The 22,323-nt window shown below is 40.3% G+C and overlaps 1 protein-coding gene across 3 annotated transcripts in view; it reads right to left on the bottom strand.

Moving 5' to 3' along the window:
- The window catches only part of mgll (monoglyceride lipase), a 201,934-nt gene that overhangs the window by 68,599 nt on the left and 111,012 nt on the right, over positions 1 to 22,323 (bottom strand). For all 3 annotated transcript variants that reach the window (XM_039771022.1, XM_039771020.1, XM_039771021.1), the window contains exon 5: positions 11,214 to 11,324. In XM_039771022.1, the coding sequence (XP_039626956.1) occupies positions 11,214 to 11,324 (111 nt within the window). The remainder of the gene's footprint in view (positions 1 to 11,213; positions 11,325 to 22,323) is intronic.

Consider the following 22,323-nt stretch of genomic DNA (forward strand, 5'->3'; position numbering starts at 1 on the left):
TGCCTACCCCTGCTGTTAGGTAATGGAGGTGGGGATGGTGTGTTTCAGGCCCAAATAAAGGAAGCCTGCAGACTCAACTTAGCAGCTTTTAAAGCAGGACAACAAAATGTCTCACTGCTACAAAGTAGTAGAAGTGTTGACGCTATACTTGGTGCAAACCAGAGTCTTAATAAAGCCTCCCGTATTCACAATGAACCCTAACCTTTTTATCAACACACACTATTCTTGGGCTAAATTCTGAAGTGCAGACTTCATCGCTTCATGTGTAGAAATCTCATCTGTTTATTTTCCATTCTTGTATGTATCCATATTCTTTTGTTTGAATGTGAACCGTTTGAACATCCATCCATCCATTTTGTAACCCGCTGAATCCGAAGACAGGGTCACGGGGGTCTGCTGGAGCCAATCCCAGCCAACACAGGGCACAAGGCAGGAACCAATCCTGGGCAGGGTGCCAACCCACCGCAGGACACACACAAACACACACCAAACACATACTAGGGCCAATTTAGAATCGCCAATCCACCTAACTGGCATGTCTTTGGATTGTGGGAGGAAACCGGAGTGCCCAGAGGAAACCCACGCAGACACGGGGAGAACATGCAAACTCCACGCAGGGAGGACCTGGGAAGCGAACCCGGGTCTCCTAACTGCGAGGCAGCAGCGCTACCACTGCGCCACCGTGCTGCCCCCTTTGAACATTGTAATGACAAATAAAACATTTCACATCTACAGTATACTGTACTGCAGAATACTTGCTCTAAGATCACAACATTTGGACCATCTTGGTAAAAAGATATTCTTTATTATGTCCATTCTGACATCTGAGAAAGCAAAGCTTTTAACACTTGGAATGTTGAGTATTACTGTGTGTGATTCTGAAAACACCAAAGTATTCAAAGACTGAGCTACTTGTGATTTTTAAAAAGGTTGTCACATTTTTTATTCATTGTTCAGCAACTTCAATTTAATTGCATACTTCAGCTCCCTATATAATTTTAAAAAGATGATTTTAAAGGAGTGTTTGAATTATTAAGGATGACTAATTACTGTGTATAGTAGTTAAAACTTAATTGATGTTTTTAATATGGCCTTTCCTTTCTTCACCAATTTAATTTATGAACTTGCTTATGTCAGGACAGAGCCTATCACTGAAGCAAATGATGCAATGAACGGGCAACACTAGCCAGAGCCCAGGGAATGCTAACTTGCACACCCACTTTAACACTTAAGCCGAGTCACATTTTATGTGACTTCTAGTTATGGTGTTGTGTCAGATTTGCCAACTGCAGCTGCTGATCTCATCATAGGGCCGTGTCATCTTACATAACTGAAAGTTGCTGGGTATGTCACATTTACTGACTGAGTGGCAACCTTCCAGCACAGTCATGCAAAATTCCTTTTTTGTGATAGCCAATAGCCCGCTGCCAGATGGAGACCATGCTTTATGAAAGGTTAACAGGCGTTTAGTCGTAATCTTGGACGTTTTTTTATGTTTTCCATTCTGTCGTGGTACATAAAATATGAGACATCAAACAGGTCATGTTTGTGAGGTCCAAAGCCCTTGTGTTCCTTATTCCTTGTTGCTGCATTATATGAGTTGTACTTCTGGATGAGCTCTCATTAGTTGTCAGCTCTCATGTGCACAGAATCCACACCTATAACTAAAGACAAAAATCAAACCTATTTGAAATTATCGGAATAAGCCGTGGTTTAGATGGAGTGAGTTGCTGGTCAAGTCACAATATATGACTGGTTTCACTTGCTAAGACTATGTAAACGATGGCTATGACTGGAAATCGCTGGTAAGGACCTGTAAGCTAATATGGCCTTTAATGGTCTTATTTACAATCACAAATTATCCTAACCAATGCATCTTTGAGATGTGGGAGGACACCAGACTATCTTGAAGAAACGCATGCTGACATGGAAAACATGAAAACTCTACATAACAACAACAACATTTCTTTATATAACACATTTTCATACAAACGATGTAGCTCAAAGTGCTTTACAAGATGAAGAAAGAAAAAATAAAAACATGTTAAAAATAAGATTAGGCAATACTAAATTACAAAGAATAAAGTAAGGTCTGATGGCCAGGAGGGCAAAAAAACAAAACAAAAAAAAAAAAACAACTCCAGAGGGCCGGAGAAAAAATAAAAATCTGCAGGAGCTCCAAGGCCACGAGACCACCCAGCCTCCACTGGGCATTCTACCTAACATAAATGATCTCAGTCAGTCCTCATGGTTTTCAGGCTTCACGTGGACGAATTAGATGATGTTGGACATGTGGACATCTGGCCTACTATCCACCAGTTATCATCATTAATCATCATCATCATCATCATCAGTGACAGGACTGGGATTTAATCCCAGAACTCTGAAGATGTGAGACAGCAGTGATAATTGCTCAGCACAGCCATGAATGCTTTATAATATGTAGTTAGATAAGGTACATCTGAATATTAGTGTCTGTTGTATGAGAGAATCATTTTTCAAGAAATCCTGACATACTGGCTGCCAAATTTCAAAACCATGCTAATTTCCTAGGAGAATGAACTGCTTTCTCCTAACATTAGATTCATTTTCGCTCCCGTACTTTAGTCAGTTAATGCAAAATATAACTGACTGAAGAATGATTCATGAATTCTTAATTGGGGCATGCTTATGAAGACAATTAATGCCTAGTTTAATCTTCATTTGTGTGGAATTCTCATATACAGTCATTTCAGATATGGCTCAGTCTTATCTTTATACTCTAAAGGAAAACACATTTTACCCTTCACTGAACTTTGTTGAAATAAACAGCCTCTATTTCCATAATGTTTTAGATGAGATTATGAATAAACTAAAAGAAAGGCTTTGCCATTTCTTATAATTACCATAGATTCTAATTATAACAAAAACATGAAACCAATTAAGTGAACAGACCCAAGACGATCCAATTATAACTAATTATAGGCTTTGGTTTAACTTCACAGGTTTACAATGCAGTTTCACAATGCTTCACAGAAGAGTACAGCTTTATACAACTGCTGGATATTTATCTGTCTTTTATATTTTTGGAGCAGAACCTAACGCTTAGAAGTCATGCCATGGAACAGACGATAATAATAATGAGCCACACATCACAGTAAGTGTGAAACACTCAAAGATGGCCATTTTCATTGTTTCAATTGGCAATATCAGTTTAAAAAAATAAACCTACATGCTTTAGGTAAAATACTTGCGTGAATGTAAATCCATCAATGATTATTTTGTAAATTGTACAGCAAAGTCAACGTTGGAGCATTTATGGATAGAAACTATATTTTTAGTTTCCTAAAAAATACTAAATGCACACTCTGTTCCCCCAAAACCCACCCTGTTCCCGAGTGATATTCACTGTTGCGAAATGAGTTCTGTGCACACAAATGCCTTTGGTGGTGACCAGGATTGATTGAACTGACCAGAGAGAAGCTGCTTTATATCAAAATGCATCTAATTTCCAGGATTTTTAAACAGATACCCTTACATATAGCTACTTGTCACCAACCAGGTACGTAAGGATTAGTTCACTTGAATGAAAGTCACCTCATCGTATGTGATGATGCAGTAATGTTGTGTGTGTTTTACCCTGCAGCTTTCTGACTTTGTTCACAAATGTTCCAACCTATGGAACTTGAGGACTCTTGATATGTTTTGGTATGTGAGGCTGCTCAGCAGACTTTCCAGGCATTCCATACTAAGCTTTGTTCACAAGTGACCTTGACCTGGTAATTAATTCATAAATTCCTGCAATTGCCTGCATGCGTCCAAGTGGCTACAAAGTAAAATTAGAAATTAGAAGGCCAGAAGCAACTTTGATTAGGGCCAAGATTGTATATGATGAATATATTTATAACATTAAAAAGTTAGTTGTACATGTATTTCACATGATGAATCTAATAGCTAGTAATCTACATAATATTTGGGAGTATTCTGTCTTTACAGATGAGATTAGACAGGAGTCCCCGTGGACTATGGTGTTTGCTGATGACATTGTGATCTGTAGCGATAGTAGGGAGCAGGTAGAGGAGACCCTGGAGAGCTGGAGATATGCTCTGGAGAGGACAGTAATGAAGGTCAGTAGGAACAAGACAGCATACATGTGTGTAAATGAGAGGGAGGTCAGTGGAAAGGTGAGGATGCAGGGAGTAGAGTTGGTGAAGGTGGACGAGTTTAAATACTTGGGATCAACAGTACAGAGTAATAAGAGATTGTGGAGGAAAGGTGAAAAAGAGAGTGCAGGCAGGGTGGAAAGGGTGGAGAAGAGTGTCAGGAGTGATTTATGACAGACGGATATCAGCAAGAGTGAAGGGGAAGGTCTACAGGATGGTAGTGAGACCAGCTATGTAGTATGACCAGAAAGCAGGAGACAGACCTGGAGGTGACAGAGTTAACAATACTAAGGTTTGCATTGGGTGTGATAAGGATGGATAGGATTAGAAATGAGAACATTAGAGGGTCAGCTCAAGTTGGACGGTTGGGAGATAAAGTCAGAGAGGCGAGATTGCGTTGGTTTGGACATGTACAGAGGAGAGATGCTGGGTATATTGGGAGAAGGATGCTAAGGATAGAGCTGCCAGGGAAGAGGAAAAGAGGAAGGCCTAAGAGAAGGTTTATGGCTGTGGTGTTTGAGGACACTGCGGTGGTGTTGGCGCCCTGCCCAGGGTTTGTTTCCTGCCTTGCGCCCTGTGTTGGCTGGGATTGGCTCCAGCAGACCCCCATGACCCTGTAGTTAGGATATAGCAGGTTAAATAATGGATGGACGGATGATTGAGGACATGCAGGTAATGGGTGTGACAGAAAAAGATGCAGAGGACAGAAAGATATGGAAGAAGATGATCCGCTGTGGTGACCTCTAATGGGAGCAGCCGAAAGAAGAAGAAGATTACATTCTTTTCTATATTAAATTTACATTTAATAGCATAAAAGTTTTCTAAAATTCTATTACCTTATTTTGAGTTTTTCATTGTCTACATATGGAATAGTACACAGCAAATGATACGACACTTGAACATACTTTTTATTTCTCTATAATTATTTATAGACACAAAAGTAGCTTCTAACTTCAGAATCAAAGAATCACATTAAAATGTATTTAAAACACTAAGTAAATTATGGATCTTTTAATTTTACCTACTACACCTATTACTAGTGCAGACTGTTATCACAAAAGCATCCTTTCATAAACCCTGCTGGCTACTTATTATAAGATTATTTTTGTACAAGTATTTTTCTGATATATTTCTGATTTTACCTTCCATAACCTTAAATGTTGTAGAAGTAAGACTGATTGGTCTTTACTTTCTAGACTTCATTTCTTCTCTCTTTCTTTGGATTTGCGAGACACAGAAAAGGTGATCAGATGATGTCAAAATGTATGGTTCTCACTGTAAATCATGGGGGAGAAGGTGTGACTGTGAGAAATTGTTTTGCTGGTGTTACTTTCAGCAAATTCTGCAAAACTGAAGGCAAGCAGCATTCTGAAAAGACACCCCATACCTTCTGGTTTGCGCTTAGAAGTGTTGTTGTGTTTTTCAACAGGACAATGACACAAAACACACCTCAGGGGAGTGTTTAAGGGATATTTGGCAGCAAAGCAGCACTCTAGCAGATGGCTAAACAGACACCTAACCTAAACACAGCAGAAATGCCGTGGGATAAGTTGGACCAGACAGTAAAGTTAAAGTGACTAAGAAGTGCTCAGCATATGTGGGAACTCCTTCAAGACCGTAGGAAAAGCACTGCAGGTGGCTACCTCATAAATCTGGCTGAGAGAAAGCCAAGAGTGTGCAAAGCTGTCATCAAGGCAAAGAGTGGCTACTCTGAAAAACTGAAAACACAAGATAGTTTAGATTACTTGCTGATACTGACTCCAGCTTCCCAGCAAGCCTGCTCAGGATGAGCTGGTTTAGAAGAAGGATGGATAGATGCACGGTTTAACACATCAGTGCAAAATTCCATTTGTGTTATTTCATGCTTTTGATGTATTCGTTATTATTGTAAAATGTGGGATTGTATGACCTTGGATGCTTTATTAACATTTGATGAGGCTACTCCAAGGAATCATTGATTTTTTTTCCTCAGTTTATTCAAAAAGTACATACAGTGCCTATAAAATGTATTCATCCCCTTGGGACTTGTCACATTTCATTGTTATACAACATTGACTCACATAGGATTTAATTAGGCCTTTTTCACACTGATCAGCAGAAAACAAATCTTTAATGTCCAAGTCAAAAACAGATCTCTGCAAAATGATCTAAGTTAATTAAAACATAAAACACAAAATAACAGACTGCATTGGCATTTACCCTTTCAGTAATTAGCAATCCCAGCCACAAGCATGTGTGAAAACTGGAAAAACAAATTCTAAAAATGTCTTAAGGGTGAATACTTTACTATACTATATACTATAACTAAAATACTTTCGCTTCATAACAGTGCCTTCTGGGTCAAGATGGTATCACAATGAGGTTACCAGCTAAACAAAGAAAAACCACCATGTAGAAATAGACACAGTAGACAGAGTGAGTGCTTTTACATAGAGGTGTTACTCAATAACATTAGGCCCATTGCGGCTGAACAACTGGTGGCCATGACCTACTCAATCCAGCAGAGTTTACGGCTGACATTACTGCAATAATGCTTGGTCTGGAGGAGTTTAAAGATGAGCAAAAAAAAAGATCTCAGTGGAATTTGAGAATTTGTTCAAAGAAATCAACACAAAAAAGCAACTTAAAATATTGGAGGAGTGGGTCCATTTCTAAAACAAGAAGATGGTTGAGCTTGAAGACAAAAAATGGTGCAGAAATGTTTTTATTCTGTGCATAATGGAGAATACTGAGAGTGCCAATGCAATTAAAGTTAAAAAAATATGATGGCCAGCATTCTGCTGGTCTCTCCTACACTTTGCTCACAATGTGAAAAGATGCCATTGGACTCACATTATGAATCATAGCTTCTCTCATCCTAGGCCACTTCTAGTAAAGGTCCTGAACTAATTTAGACCAACATACTGTCCTTATGGAAGGGAGAAGAAATCACAACCAACCGTCACCGTATTTTACTCCTTCCCAACTTTAGTGACCCAGCTGCCTAAGTAAGAAAGTCAAACACAGCATGGGAAAGGTGCTGTATAAATAAAATTATTATTATTATTATTAATAGCAATAATAATGATAATAATGTTATTATAATACTACTAATACTGCTACCATTAATAATGTTATTATAATACTACTAATACTGCTACCACTAATAATAATAACAATAATAATAATAATAATAATAATAATAATAATAATGTTATTATAATACTACTAATACTGCTACCATTAATAATGTTATTATAATACTACTAATACTGCTACCATTAATAATGTTATTATAATACTACTAATACTGCTACCATTAATAATGTTATTATAATACTACTAATACTGCTACCACTAATAATAATAACAATAACAATAATAATAATAATAATAATAATAATAATGTTATTATAATACTACTAATACTGCTACCATTAATAATGTTATTATAATACTACTAATACTGCTACCACTAATAATAATAACAATGTTATTATAATACTACTAATACTGCTACCACTAATAATAATAACAATAACAATAATAATAATAATAATAATAATGTTATTATAATACTACTAATACTGCTACCGCTAATAATGTTATTATAATACTACTAATACTGCTACCGCTAATAATAATAACAATAATAATGATAGCATATGGCGGTGTAAGAATAGGAATGGAAAATGGTGAAAAAGGAATTCAGAAATCAAGAAGAAATAAATACTTCTTGAAAGACGCAGTGTGCATGTAGAATTTCCGGCCAAGCAGGATTACATGTGAAAGTGATAAATAAATCAGGCTTCCGAATTTACGTACTATGGCCATGACATCCTGATAGTGTTGTTGCATGTATGTTGGACTTCCTGGAAATGTGGACGGTAATATGATCATTTTGCCTACATGTACGTTGTTATTTTCCGCATTTGCTTGCAGTGCGTCTGTATTCAAACATTGTATTGTTCCATGCACAGATCTTGTTGATGTAATCTGAGATAGTTGAGACACGCGCCCTCCGTTTTAACATACACATCTACGACATACTGTTGGAATAGTTTGCCACTGTAGTGCAAAATACTAAATGTAGTCCTCATTGCTAATGTGTACGCATAAAATTGGCATTGAGTAAGCCTTCTTCTATCTTTTATTGGGAACATGTTGTAAATCTTTGTGCCAGCCAATGTCTCTGTAAGGGAATAAAAGTGGGTAAACCATAGGATCACAATTCATATTAAACATGGAAATCTGTTTACAGGAGTTGCCTATGGAATAGACGCAAATGTCCCTTTCGGCGGGCGGTTCGCCATCTTCTCCTACGAAAATCGCTGCAATTTTCGGGGCATTGTATTGTCATAAATCCTGCCTAGGGTTTTCCTTGAAAACCATTCGTACAGATGCTGTTGGATTGGACTGAGCGATTTCATGCATGTGTTTGTATGATTTAGCGAAGGGGTTGATGGTTCTGAGCATGGAATCTAGCTGGAGATGTAAATTTTCACTGCATGCAGTTTGCTTTATTTTGTAAGCGTACTGCAGCAGTTTGCGCTGTGTCAAAAACATACAACTGTCCATTTCCTGGAGAGGTAGAAGTGTTAACGTATAGTGGAGAGATTTGATGATAAATTTGCCCGTGTATTTTAAAACAGTATGGTCCATGGCCAGGAGTTTGAGTTATCAATGCACCCATGGAAGCAAATTCTAGAGAAGAGTTGTATTCTCAAATGTGTTCACGATAGTTTTTAGCTTCTGATGTTTGTTGTTATAAAGACACAGGTGGCTCCCGCAAAGGTGGTAAAGTTACTTTACCGTTGTGGCAGCACCTCGAGTATTTGTAAGATGTACTACGCTCAGCAGGCCAGTATAGTGCATGACATGGAAGACGATGAATAGGAATCGTGAAATGCCGTGTCGGCTGCGTGTGGGCGGGACCGGTTTTGAAGTGGAAGCAGGACGAACCAGAAGAGAAATATATATAAGAGATTATTATTACTTACACTACTACTATTGTTATTACTAATACTACTACTAATATGATTATGATTATTATTATTATTGTTATTAAACGCGTCGGTTTCTTTTATATCAGGCTCATCTTAAATGCATGTGTGCTGCTGGATATGTCTGCTACAATGACCTGAAACAGGCCAAAGAGACTGTTGACAAATTCTGCACTGTGGGCATCACCCCATTGTAATGGTGTCCTCTCCGTTTTCTGACCCAGAATGCCCTTAGCCATTCCTTGAGGGGACATGAATTAAAAATCACAGTCTTGAGGCATGACTCTAGCCATCAAATATTGTATTTCCATAAGCACATGGCACTTTACTTTTGCTAAAATTATTTGATTCCAAAGAGCAAGTCTCTGGTTAGAAGATACACTGGTCAAAATCTGCTCTCCTACTCCTAAATTCTTACAGTAAACAATATTCCTTTCATCTTGTTAACTACTTCAATATACAGTATGTGTTTAGCTATAGACATTTCCCCTTTGTTGCTAAATACAATTAAGTGAAATTGTCACTGAGGTTTCAGCAGTGCTAGAGATTCTGTAAATTCATGGTTGTCCTTGTCTCTGTCTTCTAGGTCTGGCTATCATAAAAATTAATATTGCACCCTACTTAAACTCAGTTATTGCTTTGTTTCCACTTCCTCCCGCCGATGAATACTAATCAAACTTTCTATTAGACAGAAAACACCGACTATTAAATACTCTCCTAGGATCTTAAACTATGGTTTGCAATGTGTTGTGTGAATTTGGGTCACGCAGAGTATTTAATGGGAAAGAGCTGTGTACAGTTTGCAGAGTGTCTTGCAATAGGTCAATGTGGGCAGTTAAACCAAACTCCATTGCTCCATTGCTCCACTGCGACCTGCATTGGCAATTCACCCAGGGGAAAGAAATAACAGTCCAAAGGGGATGGGATAACGTTAAGTGTCATTTCTACAAGGGGTAAATGGGATGATGGTCGGTGGAGTTTCACAAAGGGGGTCCCCTCCACCCCAAATTCATTCTCTGAGACACAAAAAAACAGAAATTGGGTCACGAGAAAAAAAATTTTAAAATCACAGCTCTACTCTGATTCACAGAAAGGTTGAGGGTAGAGTTTCCCTATTAGATCTTGAAACCATTGGGCTTTTATGCTGCATCTAGTCTAGCAATGGATGTCCCTGTCCCCCAGGTCCTCCTTCATGGCTGTCACTGGAATTAAATATTGTGTCGTCAAGTTTTCTTCCCAATCTCGACTTTTCAGCAGTTAAACTCTGGTATTTTTCCCCAAACATTGCTACTTTGCAACAAAGACTTCTACATCGATGTGTGAGGAGTGACAATTTCAATGGAGACCCGGGCAAGCGTCATCTGCTGATTATGCTAAAAAGTGTATTTAGACTATAGATCTCTATACCACACGTTCTTTTAACAGGGCGTAGAAGTGGAAGGGTAACCCTGTTTGCATTCAAGATGAGCGAACATCAAGGACTAACTCTAGGGGAGACAGAACTTTGAACATAAAATAAAAGACAATTTTAAGATTTTAGAAAATAACTTGAGTTAATAAAAAACATTTTTCTATATGGACATTCAAAGGTAATAAGCACATACCCATATATTCAATAAACCATACAATGGAACGCTCAAGGCACTGGTTTGAGGTACTATTTTGCCCCGTGATGGTCATGATGGTCTAGCGGTTTGTAACCCGCTGCCAGATAACGGGTGAGGATGCTGTAGGATGACACTTAAAAATTTCTGTTGTCCTCTGTGTAAACAGACTGTTCCTATGACAACTCGACATATTCAGAGCTTCCGTGCAGAAGGAATGCAGATTTAATGAATTCATAAACCACAGAGGAGACTTCTGTGTCTGTCAGACCTTTCCCTTTGTTTTATATGAAACAGCAGTTATAAAACTCACAGTATGGTGTAAATGCTTCATACTTAATGGAAGCCTCAGAAGACTACTCTCTGCCCACAGACAACTGGCATATTAGTTCAAAATTGAAGCATTTTAAGAGTTCCAGTGGAGGAAAGTTGGTGCTGTGAACTAAAGATACAACTTTATTGTTAACAGTTTCGAATTTTCTTACCTTGAAAGGAGTCGCTGACTCTGGATTCATGATAACCATTGGTGCTATTAGTATCACTCCTGCAAAGTCATTTGGTTTATCACAGGCTGCTAGAATGGAAATCGCTCCTCCCTGTAAAACACAAAAGTAACACACTTTTAAAATTAATGGCCACTGCTATGTAAAAAAAACAAAACAGGAAAAAAACATGGATTTCATATTTAGACAACATAACAATATGTCTGTTTAAAAGCAATACATGCTGGAGAACTATTTAGTGGAAGGGGCACTGAGTACTATGAATTCCTTAAAAAGAGACCCTGCAGCTCATGTCTGGGAAAGTTAAATCACCAGTTTCTAATTTTCTTGATACAATAAAAACCTAGCCATTGTATTCACACTATCAATCTATGCCCATACCCTTTTCTTATTTATTATGTAGGATGCATAAAGATTTTAACAATCCTATTAGCAGCTCAATTATTTCAGTAACCACTTCTGTGTTAAATCCTCTTACAGAACTCACACATTTCTGCTGTGCAAAAAAAAAAGACATCAAAATGTATTTGTCAAATACAACAGTTACCTCACCATTCTGCAAACATCCTGAGTATGCATGATACTAAATCCATCCATCCATCCAGTTTCTAACCCGCTGAATCCGAACACAGGGTCACGGGGGTCTGCTGGAGCCAATCCCAGCCAACACAGGGCACAAGGCAGGAACCAATCCTGGGCAGGGTGCCAACCCACCGCAGGACACACACAAACACCAAGCACACACTAGGGCCAATTTAGGATCGCCAATCCACCTAACCTGCATGTCTTTGGATTGTGGGAGGAAACCCACGCAGACACGGGGAGAACATGCAAACTCCACGCAGGGAGGACCCGGGAAGCGAACCCGGGTCTCCTAACTGCGAGGCAGCAGCGCTACCACTGCGCCACCGTGCCACCCTGATACTAAATCTCTTTATACAAATATTCTGCAGGGAGGCACACCTGAGGTACTTTCTACCATATTATAACACCGTCCTGCATTGCAAACGGATTTTATCAATTTTATAGTGCATCTCATTGAGATAGTACTTATATGGGTTTTCTCCTTTTTTGTGAGATAATATTTTTTGAGGAACAACCAAGTGCAGATACACAGAAGCAAGTATCCTACATTAAAAATATTTATGAACTGGTATAAAAAGACCCTAAAAGATACATGTTTATGGTATATGGCTTAAGATGCCAAGTGGGCAGGAGGAGGCACCCCTGGCTCAGCAGAACACACACCACCACTGCTGTACCACATGCCCCAGATTCTGCCACTTGGAAATACTGACTCTGGACATGCTTTGTTTCTATTGCACAATTTGAAGAGACATATATTTTGTTTGTTTTGTGACCAGATCAATTCGTGGCCATGTTATATAGACCTGCTCCTAATATGGATCGGTCACACAAATTTGTTATTTCACTCCCAGCAATTTCTCATTAATATCATCCATAGTTGTCTTTCACACTTCAATTTTTTTTAAATAGTCCTGTAAATGACAAAGATCAGTCATTTCATCTCTCTCTGTTTTATTTTTTATTTTTTGTAAGCTTTGAACTTCCACCTTAGTTCACTAGTATTATTTGAAAAGATCCACAACTTTTCTGCCCATACTTAATCAGCTCTGATGACCAAATCTTTCTTGACTTAGCAGGCATTATGAAGAAGCACTTTCTAGAGACAGGTTATCCTTCCAAGTGTATTCTTAGAGCCTACAAATGTGCATTATACACTACAGCCACGATCACCTTTTCACAGGCAAATTAGTAATAGATGGGTTTGTACGCTGACCTGCTCTACGCTTTTTGACTGCATGGGGTACGCCACCCTAAGGCATTAACACATTTTGCAACTGAATCCAATTTCTGATGAATTGCCTCTCTTTTTCCTGTGTGGAATGAGCCACGGACACAGATGGGCACACATCGTATTAAGCACCACCACATGTTTATTTACAAGTCTTAATATTTACTAAGTGCCACACAACCCTAAAGTCCCCAAAAGTCCAGGTCTTTTCTCACACTGTGCCTCTTTCTCTTCAAGCCACCTCCTTGCCTCCTCCAAGACCTCGTCTCTCGACCTCCCGACTCCAGCCATCGAATGGAGGGAGGCGGTCCTTTTTACAATCACCCGAATGTGCTCCAGGTGCCACCCAACAATCTTCCAACAAGCTGTGCACCTGGAAGCACTCCGAGTGTCCCCGATCCTCTTCCCCCCCCAACACTTCTGGGTGTGGAGGAAGTGCTGAAGTCCAGGGCTCCATAGACATTGGGACACCCCCTGGTAGTGACCAAGGGCCCCTACAGGGCTGATCTTCAAAGCTCTCTACCCGTGGTCCCCATAGTCACCAGGGTGGTCACCCCCATGTGGTCTGGGGGAGGTGTAAGCCCAACTCCGGTCCTCCGCGGCATCTCAGCAGGGTTGGACCCCCAGCCACCTGTGACACCTGTCATGTAGTCCCTATATTACAGATTATGTAGTGAATACTCTTTGAACTGCTCTCATGCCATCATTGCATACTTAACACTGTCTTGTGTCTTTTAGATTTGATGCTAGGGGTCCGCATTCCCACAGCGATGTGAGCAGATGCAGGCGGTTAGACTTTATTCATGTGGAGTAAATGAATCTCAGAGAAAAATCTTATTATACATCTAATATTTATTTTACTACTAATCAACATTGTTTCATAGTAAAAGCACTGCAAAAAGATAGCGTGTGTGCCTTTGTGATGTGGTGCTGTCACTTATATTAATAATTCCAGGCATTGTGGTGCACCTGCATAGCAGCTTGTAAGGCAGATGTATAAGAGTGAGAACTGTTTTTTCATTCTTTCATATACACATCACAAATTACCTATTCAGAAACTTTACAGACTTACATTATATTGTATACAAGGACACTATTCTTCTACTAATTATATATCTATGTTTTATAAGATCATTATGGCTTTTTTCCCTTTCTGTTACTTATTCATTAATATTCTGAAATAAGCTTATTTGTTTTTTCTTTTCTTGAAACTTTCTCCTTGAGGTCTTGTAAATGTGCTACATAAATAAATGCTGTTGCTGTTGGACAGGGTTAGCAGGGGCCATCTTTCATTCTCCTAGGTTAGTGTGTATATTTTAAATGCTTATCTTAGTGGCGTGAAAACCAATATCTGGCCTATCCATCTATTTATGGGGGCAACCAGATTTTGGGTATAAGGGAAACTTGGCACATGCCCTCTTATAAAATCAATCTTTATTCATTTTCTTAATACAACAATTCAATCAATTTAAATGTGTTAATTTACATTTAACTTCTTAGTGAAGTCCCTGAACACTTGCAGGGTTTCTATTTCTCTTCCATATCAGCAAAAAATGTAATGCCCTATTTTTATATTAAAGTTTTGTTTTTTTGTGGCAAACATCTGGAGTAAAAATGAAGACAGATGATATGCATCATAATTTAGGAGAGGCTGTGTCAAAAATGATCAATGAAACATTTTGAAACATAATGAAACAAGTCTCATTAAATTGGCAGTAACTTCCACAGACAAGCTCTGTCTTAATGGCAGTTATCAGCTTTCACATGGCAGGTCTGCAGACCGTACATTCGGCTTAGCACTCATTATGATCTGGCCAAAAACATATATACAGTATGTGTGTGTGTGTGTACACAAAGTTTTTAACTCCTCTTAGTACTAGGGTGTTGTACCCTGTTAGCCATTATGAATGAAGTGAGAAGTCAAGCAAAATGACACCTTTTATTGGCAAACTAAAAAGATTACAATATGCAAGCAACTCAGGCCCCTTCTTCAGGCGAGATGTAATCAACTGTTTTGGCCACTTAACTCCTCTTAGAAACTTAAGGAATGGAATAGAAACAAATCTCTGCCTAGTCTTCCTAGCTGCTAACTAAGTCAGACTGCCATGTGCATTTCACTTTAAACAAGCATTATGGTGCATGTAGGTGCAAAGCGTATTGGTCATAAACGGAATAGACATTTACATTACATTTACTTATTTGGCTGACGCCTTTGTCCAAGACAACTTACAACATTTATAATAATACAATTGGTTACATTTGTTTGTGGCTTTCAAATTGGAGCACAGGCAGGTCACACAGTGTCAGCAGCAGAATTTGAACCCACAACCTCAGGGCTTGAAGTCCAAGCATTAATCACTACACCACTCTACTTGCACAAATAATACACTTGGGTGTATTGGTTACATTTGTCCTGTTTTTCCTAATTGGAGCACAGGCAAGTCAAGTGACTTGTTCAGGGTCACACAGCATCAGCAGCAGAATGTGAACCTAAAACCTCTGGGTTTAAAGTCCAAAGCCTTGACCACTGTGCCACACTTCCCAGGACATTTCTGTGGATTTTTCTAAATACCAGCCAGGGCTACCATTTTAGAGCCCAAAAAAAAGAGCGTATTGATCAGTCTTGAGGACTCAGACAGCTTTTCCGTAATATATAAAAACATTTTACAGTCCCTCCCTTTCAAAGATCCAAGAGGACAGTGGGAAAAGGATCTCTCACTCAACATCTCAGACAAGGAGTGGAAGGCAGCAATGCACAGTATTCACTCGAGCTCCATATGCACAAAGCATGCAATCATCCAACTTAAAATCTTTAATTGAACACATCTGTCTCGTTTAAAATTGTCCAAAATGTTTCCAGGGCAAGATCCAACCTGCCAACATTGCAATCGAGCTCCAGCCTCACTGGGCCACATGTTTTGGGCCTACACCAAATTAACGTCATTCTTGACCAAAATCTTTAAATGCCCATCAGACAGTCTTACAGTCACAATCACTCCTAATCCACTAACAGCTGTGTTTGGTGAGCTTACAGATAGGCTTCAAGTGGAGAAGGACAAGCAAACTGTAATTGCCTTTACTTATTTATGGCGCGTTGTGACAGATAGGGGGCGCTATCGCTCCCTTGAACCCCTGTCCATGACTCCAGACACCAGGTAAAAGTCCCAATAATGACTTTATTCAATTGCCACAGTGCACAAAGCACCCTCTCCTCCACTATATTCATAAACACTCACAATCAATAACAATAAATCAATCCTCCACTCCCAGACGCGTTGCCACCCTTCCACCCGGCTCAGCTCACCATCTGGGAGCTCCCATAGTCCTTTTATATTCCCTGGCCCGGAAGTGTTCCAATTCCCAATCCATGTGACTCTCAATCCCTTCCGGTCAGGTACAAGTCCTTTCTTTTCACCCCGGAAGCCCGTTGCTCTTCCTTTGACGAACTTCCGGGTTAAAGGGCACAAAGAAGTCTTCGGTCCTCCCTGCAGCTCCCTCTTGCGGCCCCTGTGGTATCCAGCAAGGTCTTGTATAAAAACTACATGTCCCATTACTCCCTGCTGGTGTTCGGGGCACCTCCATACTGCAGGGAGGGCTCCATCTGGAGGCCTGGGGGTATTGGCCGGGATGACAAGCCGGCCACATCTCACAGCGTACACTCATCTTGCTCAACTGGAACCTCTTTACAGTCAGTGGCTAATTGATGTTATATGCTATTTGAAATTGGAAAAATCAAATTCTCACTTAGATGATCTGCGCAAAACTTTTTCAAAGTCTTGGAACTAATCAATAACATTTGAGAATAAGCATTTAAATTGAGGAAGCGGATTCTCTCCCCTCTTTTTTATTCTATTTATTTTTATTCATTTATTAATTTATCTATTTACTTAATTTTAGTAGTTTAAAGTTTTACTCTGTTGGCCTAGCTCTCTTTCCCATGGGTGGGGATTAATTTGTTTCAAACCTAGTTTTGCTAAAGTTGATTTGCTTGTATGGAATGTTATTTGATTTTAATAAAATTAATAAAATGCTTAAAAAAAAAAGAGGAAGCCCCCATAATTGTGTTTGAATGATCCTCAGATGATATAGATGGACATGTGCAGTGATTTTTTAATAATACCCCTTGATTAACACCAAAGAATAGCTGCAAGTTTGAGTATACATTATTGTGCTAATGGTCTTTTCTTATAGATCAAAATTACAGTAATGAGAGAATGTAATTATAAATAAACTAGCCGTGTAAGCCCGTGCTGTAAAAAGCACAAGGTCCTAGAAACTGTTGAAATCATCAGAAAAAAATTTGAAATGTAGAGATGTCAGGTAATTGAAAGGAACTACTTTGGGCATCTCTCTTTTAGGAGGATTCATTTTGCTGACATGCTCGCCTTGCTTGTGCATTAGCGGTGGAAGGAAAAGTAAAAGGGATACCGTTTTGCCGATGTGCTCGCCTTGCTTCTGTAACAGCGGATAAGTGAGTGACTCTCTCTTCGGAGGTTTCGTTTTGTTGACGTGCTCGCATCGTTTGTGTATTAGCGACTAGGCAACTGTCTTTCTTCAGAGGTTTCGTTTTGTCGACGTGTTCGCATCGCTTGTGTGTTAGCGGCGGGAGGAAAAGTAAAAGGGATACCGTTTTGCCGATGTGCTCGCCTTGCTTCTGTAACAGCAGATAAGTGAGTGACTCTCTCTTCGGAGGTTTCGTTTTGTTGACGTGCTCGCATCGTTTGTGTATTAGCGACTAGGCAACTGTCTTTCTTCAGAGGTTTCGTTTTGTCGACGTGTTCGCATCGCTTGTGTGTTAGCGGCGGGAGGAAAAGTAAAAGGGATACCGTTTTGCCGATGTGCTCGCCTTGCTTCTGTAACAGCAGATAAGTGAGTGACTCTCTCTTCGGAGGTTTCGTTTTGTTGACGTGCTCGCATCGTTTGTGTATTAGCGACTAGGCAACTGTCTTTCTTCAGAGGTTTCGTTTTGTCGACGTGTTCGCCGCGCTTGTGTGTTAGCGGCGGGAGGAAAAGTAAAAGGGATACCGTTTTGCCGATGTGCTCGCCTTGCTTCTGTAACAGCAGATAAGTGAGTGACTCTCTCTTCGGAGGTTTCGTTTTGTTGACGTGCTCGCATCGTTTGTGTATTAGCGACTAGGCAACTGTCTTTCTTCAGAGGTTTCGTTTTGTCGACGTGTTCGCATCGCTTGTGTGTTAGCGGCGGGGGGAAAAGTAAAAGGGATACCGTTTTGACGATGTGCTCGCCTTGCTTCTGTAACAGCAGATAAGTGAGTGACTCTCTCTTCGGAGGTTTCGTTTTGTTGACGTGCTCGCATCGTTTGTGTATTAGCGACTAGGCAACTGTCTTTCTTCAGAGGTTTCGTTTTGTCGACGTGTTCGCATCGCTTGTGTGTTAGCGGCGGGAGGAAAAGTAAAAGGGATACCGTTTTGCCGATGTGCTCGCCTTGCTTCTGTAACAGCAGATAAGTGAGTGACTCTCTCTGAGGTTTCGTTTTGTTGACGTGCTCGCATCGTTTGTGTATTAGCGACTAGGCAACTGTCTTTCTTCAGAGGTTTCGTTTTGTCGACGTGTTCGCGCCGCTTGTGTGTTAGCGGCGGAGGAAAAGTAAAAGGGATACCGTTTTGCCGATGTGCTCGCCTTGCTTCTGTAACAGCAGATAAGTGAGTGACTCTCTCTCGGAGGTTTCGTTTTGTTGACGTGCTCGCATCGTTTGTGTATTAGCGACTAGGCAACTGTCTTTCTTCAGAGGTTTCGTTTTGTCGACGTGTTCGCATCGCTTGTGTGTTAGCGGCGGGAGGAAAAGTAAAAGGGATACCGTTTTGCCGATGTGCTCGCCTTGCTTCTGTAACAGCAGATAAGTGAGTGACTCTCTCTTCGGAGGTTTCGTTTTGTTGACGTGCTCGCATCGTTTGTGTATTAGCGACTAGGCAACTGTCTTTCTTCAGAGGTTTCGTTTTGTCGACGTGTTCGCATCGCTTGTGTGTTAGCGGCGGGAGGAAAAGTAAAGGGATACCGTTTTGCCGATGTGCTCGCCTTGCTTCTGTAACAGCAGATAAGTGAGTGACTCTCTCTTCGGAGGTTTCGTTTTGTTGACGTGCTCGCATCGTTTGTGTATTAGCGACTAGGCAACTGTCTTTCTTCAGAGGTTTCGTTTTGTCGACGTGTTCGCATCGCTTGTGTGTTAGCGGGAGGAAAAGTAAAAGGGATACCGTTTTGCCGATGTGCTCGCCTTGCTTCTGTAACAGCAGATAAGTGAGTGACTCTCTCTTCGGAGGTTTCGTTTTGTTGACGTGCTCGCATCGTTTGTGTATTAGCGACTAGGCAACTGTCTTTCTTCAGAGGTTTCGTTTTGTCGACGTGTTCGCGATCGCTTGTGTGTTAGCGGCGGAGGTAAAGTAAAAGGGATACCGTTTTGCCGATGTGCTCGCCTTGCTTCTGTAACAGCGGATAAGTGAGTGACTCTCTCTTCGGAGGTTTTGTTTTGTTGACGTGCTCGCATCGTTTGTGTATTAGCGACTAGGCAACTGTCTTTCTTCAGAGGTTTCGTTTTGTCGACGTGTTCGCATCGCTTGTGTGTTAGCGGCGGGAGGAAAAGTAAAGGGATACCGTTTTGCCGATGTGCTCGCCTTGCTTCTGTAACAGCAGATAAGTGAGTGACTCTCTCTTCGGAGGTTTCGTTTTGTTGACGTGCTCGCATCGTTTGTGTATTAGCGACTAGGCAACTGTCTTTCTTCAGAGGTTTCGTTTTGTCGACGTGTTCGCGCGCGTGTGTTAGCGGCGGGAGGTAAAGTAAAAGGGATACCGTTTTGCCGATGTGCTCGCCTTGCTTCTGTAACAGCGGATAAGTGAGTGACTCTCTCTTCGGAGGTTTCGTTTTGTTGACGTGCTCGCATCGTTTGTGTATTAGCGACTAGGCAACTGTCTTTCTTCAGAGGTTTCGTTTTGTCGACGTGTTACGCGCATCGCTTGTGTGTTAGCGGCGGGAGGAAAAGTAAAAGGGATACCGTTTTGCCGATGTGCTCGCCTTGCTTCTGTAACAGCAGATAAGTGAGTGACTCTCTCTTCGGAGGTTTCGTTTTGTTGACGTGCTCGCATCGTTTGTGTATTAGCGACTAGGCAACTGTCTTTCTTCAGAGGTTTCGTTTTGTCGACGTGTTCGCATCGCTTGTGTGTTAGCGACGGGATGTAAAGTAAAAGGGATACCGTTTTGCCGATGTGCTCGCCTTGCTTCTGTAACAGCAGATAAGTGAGTGACTCTCTCTTCGGAGGTTTCGTTTGTTGGCGTGCTCGCATCGTTTGTGTATTAGCGACTAGGCAACTGTCTTTCTTCAGAGGTTTCGTTTTGTCGACGTGTTCGCATCGCTTGTGTGTTAGCGGCGGGAGGAAAAGTAAAAGGGATACCGTTTTGACGATGTGCTCGCCTCGCTTCTGTAACAGCAGATAAGTGAGTGACTCTCTCTTCGGAGGTTTCGTTTTGTTGACGTGCTCGCATCGTTTGTGTATTAGCGAGTAAGCGACTGTCTTTCTTCAGAGGTTTCGTTTTGTCGACGTGTTTGCATCGCTTGTGTGTTAGTGGCGGGAGGAAAAGTAAAAGGGATACCGTTTTGCCGATGTGCTCGCCTCGCTTCTGTAACAGCAGATAAGTGAGTGACTCTCTCTTCGGAGGTTTCGTTTTGTTGACGTGCTCGCATCGTTTGTGTATTAGCGAGTAAGCGACTGTCTTTCTTCAGAGGTTTCGTTTTGTCGACGTGTTTGCATCGCTTGTGTGTTAGTGGCGGGAGGAAAAGTAAAAGGGATACCGTTTTGTCGACATGCTCACCTCGCTGGCGTATCCTTGAAGGTGGAGCCCTTAGCCCGACTCCACTTCTCACTTTTAGGCCGGACAGATGCACACACTTCCATGCATAGACATTTATATATAAGACATTGACCTGGAAACCATTCAGACTTAACAGCAACTCACTAAAATTGAAAAAGCAGTAAACTACTTATAAAATTGGTCATTTGAACAGATGCTCAGCACTGGGCAGTCAGTACTGGTAAAGACAATCTAGAAAGTACTTTATTAGACTGCAAAATGCGTTAAAGGTAAATGTCCACAAACTGTGTAATTTACACCTGAGGTAATGAATAGGGGCTGAAGACAAGATACGAATTTTACACATTTTTTTTTTATTTTTAAAATTGCAATAAGGGGGTACCACCACCCTTTATTTAATTCAGTCAGTGAAGCATATTTATAATTGAAATCAATAGTAATGGCCAACTCTGCCACCTAGAACACCTCTAATGAAAAATAACACAAACTTCTCAAACTTACTTAAGCCAAATTATGATTACAAGGGGCTGGAGCAGATCACAGTAGCATTGGGCACAAGGGAGACCAGCACTGGATGGGATAGCAGTCCACTGCAGTGTACTCTCATGTACACACCCAGACTCTCACTGGGCCAATTTAGAATCACCAGTTAATCTAACTTGCACAAGTGTTGGGAATGTGTAAGTAAATATAAAACTAAAAAAAAAATATAATACAAACACAGGAAGAACGTGTAAAACCTACACAATAGGTACAGGATTCAAACGCATGGCGTTGCATCCATAAGGCCACAGTGCAGACCACTGGACCAGTTAAATATACCAAATCAAATGAATAAAAGTAGACTCAACTTAGATCTGCTACAAAACTATTAAAGAACGACGAGATACCCTCCTTCAATTTTCTGCAGTGTACCACACAACAAGAGACATTTTTTAAGCAATAACATCACAAGAGATTTTTTTAATTTAGAGAATGGTGGGCAAGCACTGCAAAGAAATCATTCTTAATGAAATTAAAAATGAATTAATTTTCACAAAATTCATATTTGGCATGAGATTTATGGTGGCAGTGACCACCTGGCTATCAAGCTGCTGAAGGATTTCTGCCATGCCGCTGTGGATATAAGAGTCATAGTGACCCACTTTATGCTTCACTCAGGGGACTGGCAGTTACTTGCATAACATATTTAATTTTAAACAAGCTGTTCTATATTAATGCATGGTTAAAATATCCATGAGGTTTTTTAATAAAGGCTCATGCACGGAATCAAACAATTACTTTAAGGAGAATTTAACAGTTACACTGCATATTTAAAACCTACATATTACGCTATGTTGTGTTAAAAGTAGATGTTGATTGGGTGCTTGGATGTCAGAGAGTAGTTAGATTATTCAGATGCTTAATTAACATAACCTAAAAATACTGCTTTAGAAAGCCTGATCACAAATAAATC

Source organism: Polypterus senegalus, chromosome 12 (genome assembly GCF_016835505.1).
Source record: "Polypterus senegalus isolate Bchr_013 chromosome 12, ASM1683550v1, whole genome shotgun sequence".
Classification (NCBI taxonomy): Eukaryota; Metazoa; Chordata; class Cladistia; order Polypteriformes; family Polypteridae; genus Polypterus; species Polypterus senegalus.